This window comes from Pituophis catenifer, unplaced genomic scaffold (assembly GCF_029215685.1).
Source record: "Pituophis catenifer annectens isolate HBS135680 unplaced genomic scaffold, rPitCat1.0.hap2 SCAF_5, whole genome shotgun sequence".
In the NCBI taxonomy this organism is placed as follows: Eukaryota; Metazoa; Chordata; class Lepidosauria; order Squamata; family Colubridae; genus Pituophis; species Pituophis catenifer.
The window spans coordinates 78,187,013-78,200,324 of NW_027256885.1; the positions used below are offsets into that span (position 1 = coordinate 78,187,013).

At 35.8% G+C, this 13,312-nt stretch overlaps 1 protein-coding gene across 1 annotated transcript in view; it reads left to right on the forward strand.

Annotated features, from left to right (window-relative positions):
• TOP2B (DNA topoisomerase II beta) overlaps nt 1-13,312 on the forward strand; it is a 251,965-nt gene that overhangs the window by 172,917 nt on the left and 65,736 nt on the right. Inside the window, exon 32 of the mRNA XM_070944595.1 lies at nt 13,064-13,175. Within this exon, the coding sequence (XP_070800696.1) occupies nt 13,064-13,175 (112 nt within the window). The remainder of the gene's footprint in view (nt 1-13,063; nt 13,176-13,312) is intronic.

Consider the following 13,312-nt stretch of genomic DNA (forward strand, 5'->3'; position numbering starts at 1 on the left):
ATCAACAACAGGACAAATTTTATAATTTTTTACACACTAAAATAATACAATGGGATTATAAATCTTTCATATTAATGAGTGATTGGAATGGAGTAATAGATACACAGAAAGATAAAAAAAGTCTATCAAAGATTTCAACACGTGCGAAATTACCTAAATCTTTTTTTGATATGATGGAAGATATGGAACTGAGAGATATTTGGAGAGAACGGAATGCTGAGGAAAGAGATTTTACATTTTTTTCCGATAGACATCAATCCTTTTCCAGGATTGATTTTATACTAATTACAAATGATTTTTTCTCTAGGGTGAAGAAGACGAAGATATGTCCAAGAACTTTAACTGATCATAGTCCGGTCTGGGTGGAATTGGAACAGGAGAGGGGAGAAAGGAGGTCTTGGAGGTTAAATGAAAATTTATTTAGATATGAAGAAAATGTGAATGAGCTTAAAAAACAAATGAAAGAATTTTTTGCTATTAATATGCATAAGGGTACTTCTATGGAAATGGTATGGGACGCAAGTAAGGCCTACATGAGGGGAGCTTTAATACATATGAATAATAAACATAGATTAAAACAACAAAAGAAACAGAAAGAGATAGAGGAAGAAATAAAAAAGAAAGAACAATTACTTATAATTAATCCAGGAGATAAGAAAGTAAAAGAAACAATAAAAATATTACGAGAGCAATTCAATATGTTAATGGCTGATCAAGTGGCAACTAGTTTACAATATGCTAAACACAATACATTTTGTAATGCTAATAAACCAGGCAGGTGGTTGGCTTATGTGTTGAGGAAAAAACAGAAATCACGAGTTATTGGTAAAATAGAATATAGAGGTAAGGAAGTTTATCAACAGAATATGATTAAAAAAGCTTTTTTAGAATTTTACACAAAGTTATATGCCAGTGATTCAATACAAGGTATAGATATAGATAGATATCTAAAAGAAGAGAATATTCCAGAATTAATGCTGGAACAGAGGGAAGGATTGAATCAGCCAATAACCTCTGAGGAGATTGTGGCAGCAATTAAACAGCTAAAAATAGGTAAGGCTCCAGGAACAGATGGAATAACAGCTGTTTATTACAAGAATTTACAATCTGAAATGGTAGAACCGCTTAGAGTTTTATTTTGTAAAATTCAATCAGGGGGAGGAGTCCCACCTTCTTGGAGAACAGCTTTTGTTTCATTGATCCCGAAGGAAGATCAAAACTGTGCTAAACCTGAAAATTTTAGGCCAATATCACTTCTGAACACTGATTATAAAGTTTTTGCTAAGATATTAGCTAACAGATTAATGCCAGTTATGCAACAAACAATTCATAATGATCAATCAGGGTTTATAAAAGGGAGGCAAATGAAATATAATGTTAGACAAATTGTAAACCTATTGGAATATTTGGAAAAAAACAACCAAGTCCCTGCAGCGTTCATATTTTTGGATGCAGAGAAGGCATTTGATCGATTGAATTGGCAATTCCTGTTTAAGATAATAGAAAAAATGCAGTTTGGACAGTATTTTATACAATCAATTAGAGCAATATATCAGGAACAAACAGCACAAATAATAGTTAATGGAGGTTTAACAGAAGCTTTTAAAATTGAGAAAGGAACAAGGCAGGGTTGCCCTTTGTCTCCATTGCTGTTTATTTTAACTTTAGAAGTTTTGCTGAATAAGATACGTGAATCTGATAAAATAAAAGGAATTGTAATTAGACAGCAAGATTACAGATTAAGAGCGTTTGCAGATGACTTGGTTGTTACTCTGTCTCAACCTATAGAATCAGCTCCACACATGTTGGATATAATAGGTCACTATGGTAAGGTATCTGGATTTAAAGTAGATTAATATAAGACAAAGATGATAACTAAAAACATGTCTACATCTCAAAGAGAAGACTTAGGAAGAATAACGGGGTTTGAAATAGTTAAAAAGGTTAAATATCTAGGAGTATATATTGCAGCCTCAAATACGAAATTATTTAAAAACAATTATGAAGTTCTCTGGCAAAAAGTGCAGAAAGAAATGGAGACAAAGAAGAGGACCTAGGAGACAAGATGGCCGAGTTGATCGCGGAGACCCTCCAACAAGATAAGCAGGAAATAATTCGAGAGATTGATGAGGTATACAGAGTTCAAACAAACTACGTGAGAAGAAATAGGCTCCCTAGAGAGGTCCATGTTCGGTTTGCTAGAAAAAAGGTGAGAGATATTCTGTATAATATAGCCCGGGAGGAACAAATTATGTATGGGGGAAAAGAAGTGAACATTTTAAAACAAATCCCAAGGAGAGTGAGGGAAAGGAGGAAAAACTACAGATTTCTGACAAGTCAACTAAATAGGAGAAGCATAATATTTAGGTGGCTCTTGCCAGAAGGAATGTTAATATCATGGCAAGGGAGAAAAATTAAAATCGACTGTTTAAGTGCTGCCCAAGATTTCCTAGATCAGCTAAGGGGAGGAGAAGAGGAACAAATTAGTAAGAAGGAAATCGAAACAGCGAATACGGAAGAAGAAACATCTCAAGAACAAAGCACAAGGGAAGATATAGAAGAGGAGAAGAAAAAGGAAGACACAGAAGAAAAAGGGAAAAAAACTAGACCAGTAAGAGCAGTAACCTTAAAGACAAATAAGAACTAGAGACCAGATACCAACATCAGGAATGAACGATACAAAGATCTTATCGTTAAACGTTAATGGTTTAAATGATTATAAAAAGAGAAAGATAATATTGTCCAAACTGGCGAAACAGAATCCCGATATAATCTGTATTCAGGAGGTGCATATAAAAAAAGATGAAGCCAACTATCTAAATTATACCAAATTTGGTAAAGTATTTGTTTCACTAGCTGAGAAAAGAAAAATGGGGGTTGCTATCTACGTCAAGAAAGGAATAGAAGCAGAATGTAAATATAAGGATGAAAAAGGGAGAATACTAATAGTAGAAATAATGAGAGGTAATTCTAAGATGTCATTGGTAGGGGTCTACGCCTCAAACAAAAAACAAGGGAAATTTTATCGGAAATTGCATGAACAGCTTGCAAAACGGGCACATAATGAAATATGCATGTTAGGGGACTTTAATGGAATTGTTGACCCAAATAGAGACTATAAAAGTGATATAATTAAAAAGAATAAAAGATCTCCCTTACCAAAGAGTTTCTTTGACTTGGTGGACGAGATAAACTTAATAGATATGTGGCGTACTTTACACCCCCAGGATAGACAATTTACATTCTATTCAATGCCGCAGAACTCTTGGTCCAGAATAGACATGGTCTGGGCTACTAGGAAATTAGGCCTGGAAATCAAAAAGGTTGATATGTGTACAAATGCCTGGGCAGACCATAAGTTTCTTGAAGTTAGCTGGCACCACGATACCAAGAGAAAACAACAGAGATGGAGTTTAAGGACCAACCTTAAAAATCAAATATTGGTATTAGAAGACTCTCAGGGCAACCTTCTGACAAAGGAAGAAGACAAATTAGAAAGCATAAGAGAATTCTACGAATGCCTATACAAAAATGAAGAAATTGAGTCAAATAAGGTGGAACAGTATTTGATGGAAGCCAGCTTACCCCAAATTACAGAAGAAGAAAAGGAAATGTTGAATGAAAAGATCACTATAGAGGAATTAAAAACCGCCCTCTCTAAAATAAAGAAAAACAAAACCCCAGGCCCAGATGGTCTTCCTGGGGAAATATATCTAAAATTTGATGAAGCCCTGAAACTAGAACTATTAGAAATATTTAATGAGGCTCTGGCTGGTACAACAATCCCGGATACCTGGAGGGAAGCGTATTTGACGCTCATACTGAAAGAAGGTGCTGACCCGAAACAGATATCTAATTATAGACCCATCTCCTTGCTGAACGCAGACTACAAACTATTCACGAACATAATTGCGGAGAGGGTCAAAAAAAATTTAAATCGGTGGATCCACAAAGATCAGAATGGCTTTCTACCAGGGAGACAGATCAGAGATAACTTGAGAACAGTATTGAACACCATAGAATTCTATGAACAACATCCCGAAAAACAGCTGGCCCTAATGTTTGTCGATGCCCAAAAGGCGTTTGACAATTTGAATTGGACTTTTATGATTAACCAAATTAATCTAATGGGATTCGGGATGAATTTTAGGAAGATGATCGAGAACATCTACCATAAACAGAGGGCAAACATATTAATGAATGGAGATAAAACTCAGGTATTTCAGATCCAAAAAGGAGTGAGGCAGGGATGCCCCCTATCCCCCCTACTTTATATTCTGGCGCTAGAGGTGCTACTTAGAAAGATCAGAGCCAATAAAGAAATTAAAGGATTAAAGATCAGGAAGGAAATATTTAAAACGCAAGCTTTTGCAGACGACGTAGCCCTCATAATAGAAGATCCATTAGAAACCGGTTTAAAATTAATGCAGGAAATACAGAATTATGGAGAAGTGGCGGGCCTTAAACTCAATAGGAAAAAAACTAAAATAATAGTGAAAAATATGACAGATTCACAAAAAAAGGAATTGGAAGACTTATTAGGCCTCCAGGTAGTTAAGAAAATAAAATATTTGGGAATATGGATCACTGCGAGATTCTCATCATTAAAAGAAGACAATTATATCCCTCTATCGCAGAAAATATATCAAGACCTAGAAAGATGGAAAAGGCTAAAACTGTCTCTGATTGGTAAAATAGCAGTGATTAAAATGAACATCCTACCTAAAATTCTGTTCCTATTTCAAAATATTCTGATAACCTTAGATAAAAAAATTCTTTCTGGACCTGAACAAACACATTAGAAATTTTTTATGGGAGGGTAAGAAATCGAGGATCTCCTTCAAGATACTGCAAGGAAAAAGAAATTTGGGAGGATTCGGGCTTCCCGATTGGGAAATATACCAAAAGGCGGCGAAAATAATTTGGATTAAGGAGTGGATCACGTTACGAAATAGGAGAATCCTGACATTAGAAGGACATGACCTATTGGAAGGATGGCATGCTCACCTGTGGGACACAAAGAACAAGAAAAAATTCTACTTTCATAAACACAAAATTAGGGAGACACTTATACGCACGTGGGAGGAAATTAGACAGAGGATTTATACTAAGGTACCTAACTGGCTTTCTATTACGGAAGCGTTGGCGGCCCCAAACAGGAGAGAGGATTATAAATTGGGCACATATAAAGATATTCTTGATGAAAAGGGGAAGCTCAAATCTTTGGATTTATTGAGGGACCAGGGTTTCAACTTGGATTGGTGGAATTACCTGCAGATTAATTCAAGATTCCAAAAAGACAGAGACCAATTTGGTATAGAAGCTAAATATGGAAATTTTGACAAAAATATTTGGGGAATAGACAAGAAAATGCTAGCAAAAATATATAACTTCTTACTAGATGAGGATAGGGCAGAGATTATAGCAAAAAATCAGCTAAATATTTGGGAAAAAAACCTGGGATACAGATTAAATTTTAACGACTGGGAGATGGCCTGGAATAGGAATTATAAAATGACGAAATTGGTAACATTCAGAGAAAACCATTATAAAATGCTACACAGGTGGTATCTAGCACCAGCTAGGTTAGCGAAAATGTTTCCCAATCTCTCAGCCACGTGTTGGAAATGTGGAAAAACGGTCGGCACCTTCTATCATCTATGGTGGACCTGTCCAGAGACCAAAAGGTTCTGGTCAAAAATTCGATATTGGCTTTGTGAAATAACGGGACAGGAGATAGTTTTATCTTCAGAAATCTTCCTCCTGGGTATAATCGGAGACGGCCTCAATAACAACAAAACTCAACTCATAATCCAGATTACAACTGCGGCTAGACTAGCCTTTGCGAAATACTGGAAAAATAAATCCATACCCTCAGAAGAAATACTAATAAACAAAATCCTAGAGTGCGCAGAAATGGCAAAATTGACGAGTGAGATAAATAATGAGGAGAAATCTAAATATTATGAAGTATGGGGAAATTGGTACAATTGGTTGAAGAACAAGACAAAAACATGATTTTAGGATATGACCTGTTATGCACTCGAAGTACGAGTTATATTGCATAGAATATTGAACAGCTAAGGATGAAGTTTATTTGACGTATGATTCCGTAAATTGTATAAACACTGTACCTCTGAAGGAGATAGAGATTGTATATCTTTTTTTTCTTTCTTTTATAATGGAAAAATTTAATAAAGTATATTAAAAAAAAGAAAAAAAAGAAATGGAGAATTGGAAAAAGTTACAACTATCTCTACTGGGAAGGATAGCAGTAATAAAAATGAATGTACTACCCAGGTTTTTATTTTTGTTCCAAATGATATCAGTGCTTAAGAAAGATGGAAATTTGAGGGAATGGCAGAAAGGGGTTAATACTTTTATTTGGGGTGGGAAGAAACCAAAAGTGAAATTGAAAATTATACAGGATGTACGTGAGAGAGGAGGTCTTAAAATGCGTAATTTAAGATTGTACTATGAAGCAGCTGTTTTATCACAAATTAGCGATTGGTTTAACTTAACTGAAGAGAGAATGTTAAATATAGAAGGTTATGATCTGTTATATGGATGGCATGCTTATTTGTTATATGACAAAAAAGTGGATAAAGTGTTTAAGGGTCATATACTTAGAAATGCGTTGTTGAGGGTTTGGAAAAAGTATCAATATAAGATAAGCTATAAGATACCTATATGGGCAAATCCCAGACATGCAATAGAAAATATAAGTATAGAACAAAAACAGGAGGTGGTTACTTATAAAGAGCTTCTTTTTATGGAAAGGGCTAAATGGCAATTGAAACCTTTAAATGTATTGAAAGAAGAAGGGATAATTTATACTTGGTTTCAGTATGGTCAACTTCAAGCTAGATGGAGGGAAGATCAGAAAATTGGTGTCATGCAAAATGAGGAAAACCTGGTAAAACAGATTAGAGATCAAAGTCAAATGCATATTAAAAGGTTGTATAATGCATTATTGGAAATAGACTCAGAAATGGAATTGGTTAAGGATTGTATGATAAAATGGGCACAAAATTTTCAGGAACCAGTGATGATAGAAACATGGGAAAAGATTTGGGTTAGAAATGTTAAATTTACACAAGCACAAAACTTGAGAGAAAATTTTTATAAAATGTTTTATAGATGGCATTTAGATCCTAAAAATTATCATGTATGTACCTGAATTTGCAAGCTAAATGTTGGAGATGTGAATGTGATGATGCAACTTATTATCATATATGGTGGACTTGTAAGAAAATCAAGGCATTTTGGATAAAAATTTGGTGGGTGATGCAGAACATTCTGAAAAATAGGTTGAAATTCACTCCTCAATTGTTTTTATTGGATATAACTATGGATTGTACAGTATTAGAGACTAAACTGATTTTAAACTTAATATCAGCAGCTAGGCTGTTGGTTGCGCAATACTGGAAGAAAGACTCTTTGCCTACTATTGAAGAATGGACATTGAAAGTAGCGAATTTAGCGGAAATGGCGAAAATTTCAGCGTATTTGAAGGATTACAAACAAGAAAGATATATATCGGAATGGAGAAGATGGATTGATTATATTCAAAATAAGTATCAGACAAGAAAATATCAAATAGCTTATGAATGAATGTTAAACTTTAGAAGTATTATGTTATCTATAGTGGAGTTAAGGTTTCAGGGGGGGATTTGGTAGTTTAAGAATAGTTAGGTTAATTTAGCTTATGATTGTTAACTGAAATACCCTGTATTCTGCTCTGGGAAGTCTGGGGGGGAGGGTGGGGTGGGAAGGGGGGAAGGGGGGTGGTGGGGAGGGAAAAAGGGTGGGGGGAATATTGGGGGGGAATCTTTTTTTGTAAAACTTTTTAATAAAAAAAAAGAATTGGAAAATAAAAGACTGCTAATATTAGAAGGACATGATTTAACTATAGGGTGGCATTCATATTTGTGGGGAGGAAAACAAAATACTTATGGATATTTTAGAAGACACACAATTAGGAATTCATTATTAATAATTTGGAATAAAATTAAAAAACAACATTATATACAAATCCCGTCTTGGATCTCCCCAGCGGAAACTTTAACACACCCAAATTTAGTAGACTGGACAAAATTAATTAAATATAGAGATATAATAAACAAGAGGGGAATATTAAAAACCAGAAACGAATTGGAACTGGACTTAGGAAGAGAAGTGCAATGGTGGACATATCTACAGATAAGTTCAAAGTATACAGAGGATATAAAAAAAGATCAAGTTCGATTAGAAGAAACAGAATTAGATAAAATCATATTAGGGAATGAACGAAAACTAATAAGTAGATTATACAAGTTTCTAATATGGTATAAAATGGAAGAGGAAACAGTGAAAGACACGATGATCAAATGGGCACAAAATATTAACCATGTGATAGAATTAGAGAAGTGGGAGAAGATGTGGAAAACGAACATGAAACTGACAATCGCAATGGCATACAAGGAAAACCAGATGAAAATGTTTCATAGATGGCACCTTCCACCGGCCAGAATTGTGAAAATGTTCCCCACCAATTCCCCGAAATGTTGGAAATGCAAGACTGGCTATGGAACATACTATCATCAATGGTGGACCTGCACGATGGCACAAAAATTTTGGAAGAAAATTAAAACTTGGATAGTAGAAATAACTCAGAATCCAATAGAGGGAAAACCGGAACAGTTTCTGTTAGGAATTTTGATAGAAAATTATACTAAAGAAATATAGTACCTTATATTGCATATATTGACAGCAGCACGTATTGTATATGCGCAATATTGGAAGAAATAAATATTACCAACGGAAGAGGATTTAATTAAAAAAATCCTGGAATGTGCAGAATTAGATAAATTAACTAAAGAAATTAAGGGGAAAGAAGAATCAAAGTATTATAAGGTCTGGAGTAGATGGTATGAATGGTTGAAAAATAAGGAAATAAGTTAAATGAATGAAGAAAGGAGGGGGAAAATGTGTATGATCTTTTGTTAGTAAAGAAGAAATGATATAAAGTACAAAATGAACGTCAAATAAGTTAATACTTAAATATCTGTAAATATTGATGTATAGAAAGAATAGACCGCTGTATATAGCTGAAAAGAAAAATGATATTTATATATATATATATGTATGTATGTCTCTTTAGCCAGGTTCTACCTACGTAGAATATATATATATATATATATATTCTTTCTTTGTGTTACTTCTTGTTGTATGTATATGTTCGGTTTTTAATGTGTTTTAATGTGTTTAAAATAAAAAACTTTTTATAAAAAAAAAGTAAAAAAACCAGCCTCTAATGATCGTGTGGCTCAGCTGGGCATGGGGGGGCAGATCCTTGATAGTACAGGGGTTTAGTGCACCCTGTTATTAACACAGCTGCCTGCAATTTCTGCTGGTTCGAATCTCTCCAAGGCTCAAGGTTGACTCAGCCTTCCATCCTTTCTAAGGTAGGTGAAATGAGGACCCAGTTTGTGGGGGCAATAAGCTGACTTTGTATAAAATAAACAAAAGAATGAAGGCTATTGCTTAACGCATTGTAAGCCGCCCTGAGTCTCCGGAGAAGGGCGGCATATAAATCAAATTAAAAAAAAAAAAATTTGCTACCGGTTCTCCGAACCACCTGCCGCCATCGCTACCGGATCAAGTGATCCTGTCTGAACTGGGAGCATTTCACCCCTGCTCTGAACGCAATCTCATTTAGAATCTTTTCCTTGGGTTGTTCCAAAACTTCTGCCAAGATCTCCGCAATCACCTCCGGTAGATTTTCTCCTTTTTTTCCTCTATATTTTGAAATCTTAAGTAGAATTCAGAACATTCCATTTCGAGTGAGATAATTGTTTTTTCTTGTAATTTATCTGTTGACACTAATTTCTAATTCTTCAACTTTCTTCTCTGTGATGCCTGCTTTTTCTTCTACTTTTTGGATTCTCTCTTCGTTTTTCCCCATCATCTCTTTCATCTCTTTTAACTCTTGTTTTATATCATCATGAAGCGATTGCATAAAATTTCTTAGTTCCATCATCTCTGATGTTTTCTGTGTTTCTGCCGCTGAGGGACTTGATGCAGGATGCAAGTGGGCTGTGAATTTCTTCATTTTAATATTTTATAATCCATTTATGATTAAATTATAATCCAAATCTCTAATCCACCCGATGGTTGAATTAGAGAAAAATTTTTTAAAAAAAAGGAAAAGGAAAAAAACCAATCAACCACCTCCCTTCAAAAATTTAAAATTCCCAATATCCCATATAAAAATTTAAAAGTAAAATATAAGAAAAAAGAAAGAAAATGACCAAAAGAAGAAAAAAAATTAATCCAATTGTCCAGATGGCACAAATTCAAAAGAATAAAAAGCAAAAACGACAACAGAAAAAAGAGAGACAAAAATCAAATAACAGGTAGCCAAAAGAAAAGAAAGAAAGCTTTTTCTTCTGACTCTTCATGTCATAATCCAAAGTTTTTAACAATCTGACTCTATTGAGTTCAGTCAAAAAAAAGAAAAGAAAAAAAAGGTATCTGAATATAAGACAAGTAAAGAATAAAAACTTTTTCTTTCCACCAACAAATCTCAGAACAAAGTACTTCAAAAAGTTTATAGTAAAATATATAAACTAATCATCCCAAGGGGGGAAAAAAAGGAAGGTTTGTGTAAGATTCAAAGTCCAAAATAGAAAAACAAAAGTAGGGAAAAAGTTCAAAAGCAAGTTCAAAAGCCTGTCTTCTCTCCTTCACAGCTGTTCAATTATCATTCAGCTAAATGTCAAGGTCAGTTATTGTTAGGGTTTCTTCAAAGAGAATCTTTTCTTTTTTTTCCCTGTCTTTTTCCTTTCACCACTAGATGGCACTGCAGGTCAACGTTTAACATTAACACCGCACTTTCACTTCTGTTTTACTTTGTTGATTCAAAATTGATTCAAAATTCTTTTAACAATCATCCCATTCTATAATAAATCGTTTGTTCAAATGGGATTTCCATCTCCAATTCAATTCATCATCCCAATTCTTATTATTAAATTTAAAAAGGTTTAAAATTCCCCAAGTTCTTTCTTCAATAATAAAACAGTAAAAAAGTTTCCAGTTTCACTTCCTTCGCAGCCAATTTACTGGATGTGAGAGCTTATACCGCTCTCACTCCTCGCTTTCAGCTAGTCTTTTCCACCTTGTAAATGTTCTGTCCCCGTCTCACACACGCACACAAACAGACAGCCGGGGGTTAAATAAACTGGCAGACAACCAATTCTTTCAATAAGAGGATTGGCAGGAACCCAGTAGCTGCTTGCCAAGACTTTACTCATAAACAAAATATACAAGTCCAGTCCGTAAGTAAATCCAAGGCAGATAATGTTGTTTCCAAAGATGCAATGTGACTCGATAGTAGTTAGTTTTGTCCGTCACAGAGTCTGAATGGCCACCTCACCCCCTTTTATACCCTGTGGGGTGTGGTCCAGTGACTCAGTTTAATCTTTGGCACGCCTCTTCTTCTGTTGCGCGCGCTTATCTCTGCGACGCTGCCGAGGATCCAGCCAAGACTCATCTCCCTCATTACTGTCCACCTGTGGCTGCGTGGACATGCTTGGCCCCGGGCCTATCTCTTGCCCTTCGGCGGACACCGAAGGCATTGCCAGAGAGGAGGGTCCTGGAGAGGGAGGCCTTGCCAACTCCTCTCCTTCACTCTCAGAGTCCTCTCCTGCCGATGACACAGGCTCAGGTAACAGAGCCACAACAGTAAATTCTCCAGGTGGGTTTGAAGAGAAACTTTAATAAGGCAAAATCAGAACCCTCTCACCTCCATGTCACATGCTGTCTTTCTTGATCTTCTTTTGTTGTTGTAGCTGCCCCAGCTTCGTAGTGACGTCTTGGTCACTTTCTTCACTGTCTGAATTGAGGAGCTTCTTCCTGTCTTTCCAGGGAGTTTGTGAACTCCCTGTGTTGACCAGTACGTGCTCCTCTTGTTTGTCATCCCTACGAGATGACTTAGGTCCCTGGGGACCCTTGGACAGTGGAGATATCGACGGGTCCTTGAGAGCACTCAAAGAGCCCATCTTTCCGCCGTGACGTTGGTCAGCCCCCCCACACACACACATCATGATAATTCATTGGTAGGAGAAAAACATAATTTCAGCTCTTCCTTGTATCCTTCTCATATTTAGGTGCTGGTAGAGAAGTACCGTTTTCTTTAGGCTAACATACCGTATTTTTCAGAGTATAAGACGCACCTTTTTCCCCCCTAAAATTTGGGCTGAAACTTTGGGTGCGTCTTATACTCCAAATGTAGCTTTTTTGAAGCTTTTTTTCAGCCCTAACGAGGCACTAGCGAGTGATCTTCCCAGCTTTGCCTGCTCCCTCGACTCTCCGCTGTGCTTTAACGAGGCGTTAGCGAGTGAAGCGATCTCCGTGCATTGCTCCGACTCTCAGCTGTTCTTTAGAAGCTTTTTTTCAGCCCTAACTAGGCGCTAGCCGAGTGAAGCGATCTCCCTCCGTGCTTTGCCTACTTTTCTCATTGCTGCTTCCTCTCAGCTGTGCCTTAGAAGCTGTTTTTTATCCCCAAGCAGGGTATAAAAAACCAGCAAACTAATGTGCTGAAGCTGACCAGACTAAGGACGCTAGCCAGATGAATACATGATAGGCAGATTTCCCCCCCCCCAATTTCCTCCCCAAAAACTAAGCTGTGTCTTATACTCCGGTGTGTCTAATACGGTACTTGGAACAACATGTAAATGGCAAGCAAAGAACTGCTTTCAGTTCCCTCACCATTAAATATGCCTGTTGCCATGTGCAAAACATTTTATTCTGAAACATTTCAAGATCACAATGTCACAAATCATCCTATTTTAAGGGCAAAACTCCCATTTTTTGTGTGAAATGAGATGTCCTGAGCTTTTTGGAAGCATAAACGTTTAGTATATATTTAGCATGCCTAAATAGAGTGTTGAACATTTCAAATATTTTAGCATATTTGTGAGCTTGTGCGCTATGTCATTTTAATACAAAAAGGTATTTATATTTAGTGTTTAGAAGATAATCATTGGTATGTAAGGCATTAAAAACATTTTGTACTCTTCAGATACATCAAAATTTGACAGTGCTGAGGAAGATTCAACACCAATCTACTCTTCTTTTATTCCAAAAGAGACAGAGAAACTTTCAAGTAAAACACTTCTCACTAAAAAAGGCAAGTGTTTGAAATTTACTAGTTACCTTCATCTTGTAAAATTTAGTGGTCTTGATAATTGGTATAAAATATATAAAGCCTAAATACCATTTCAACTAATATCTTCTTCTCCTAAGATGAGAACATGCTAAACACTGCTTT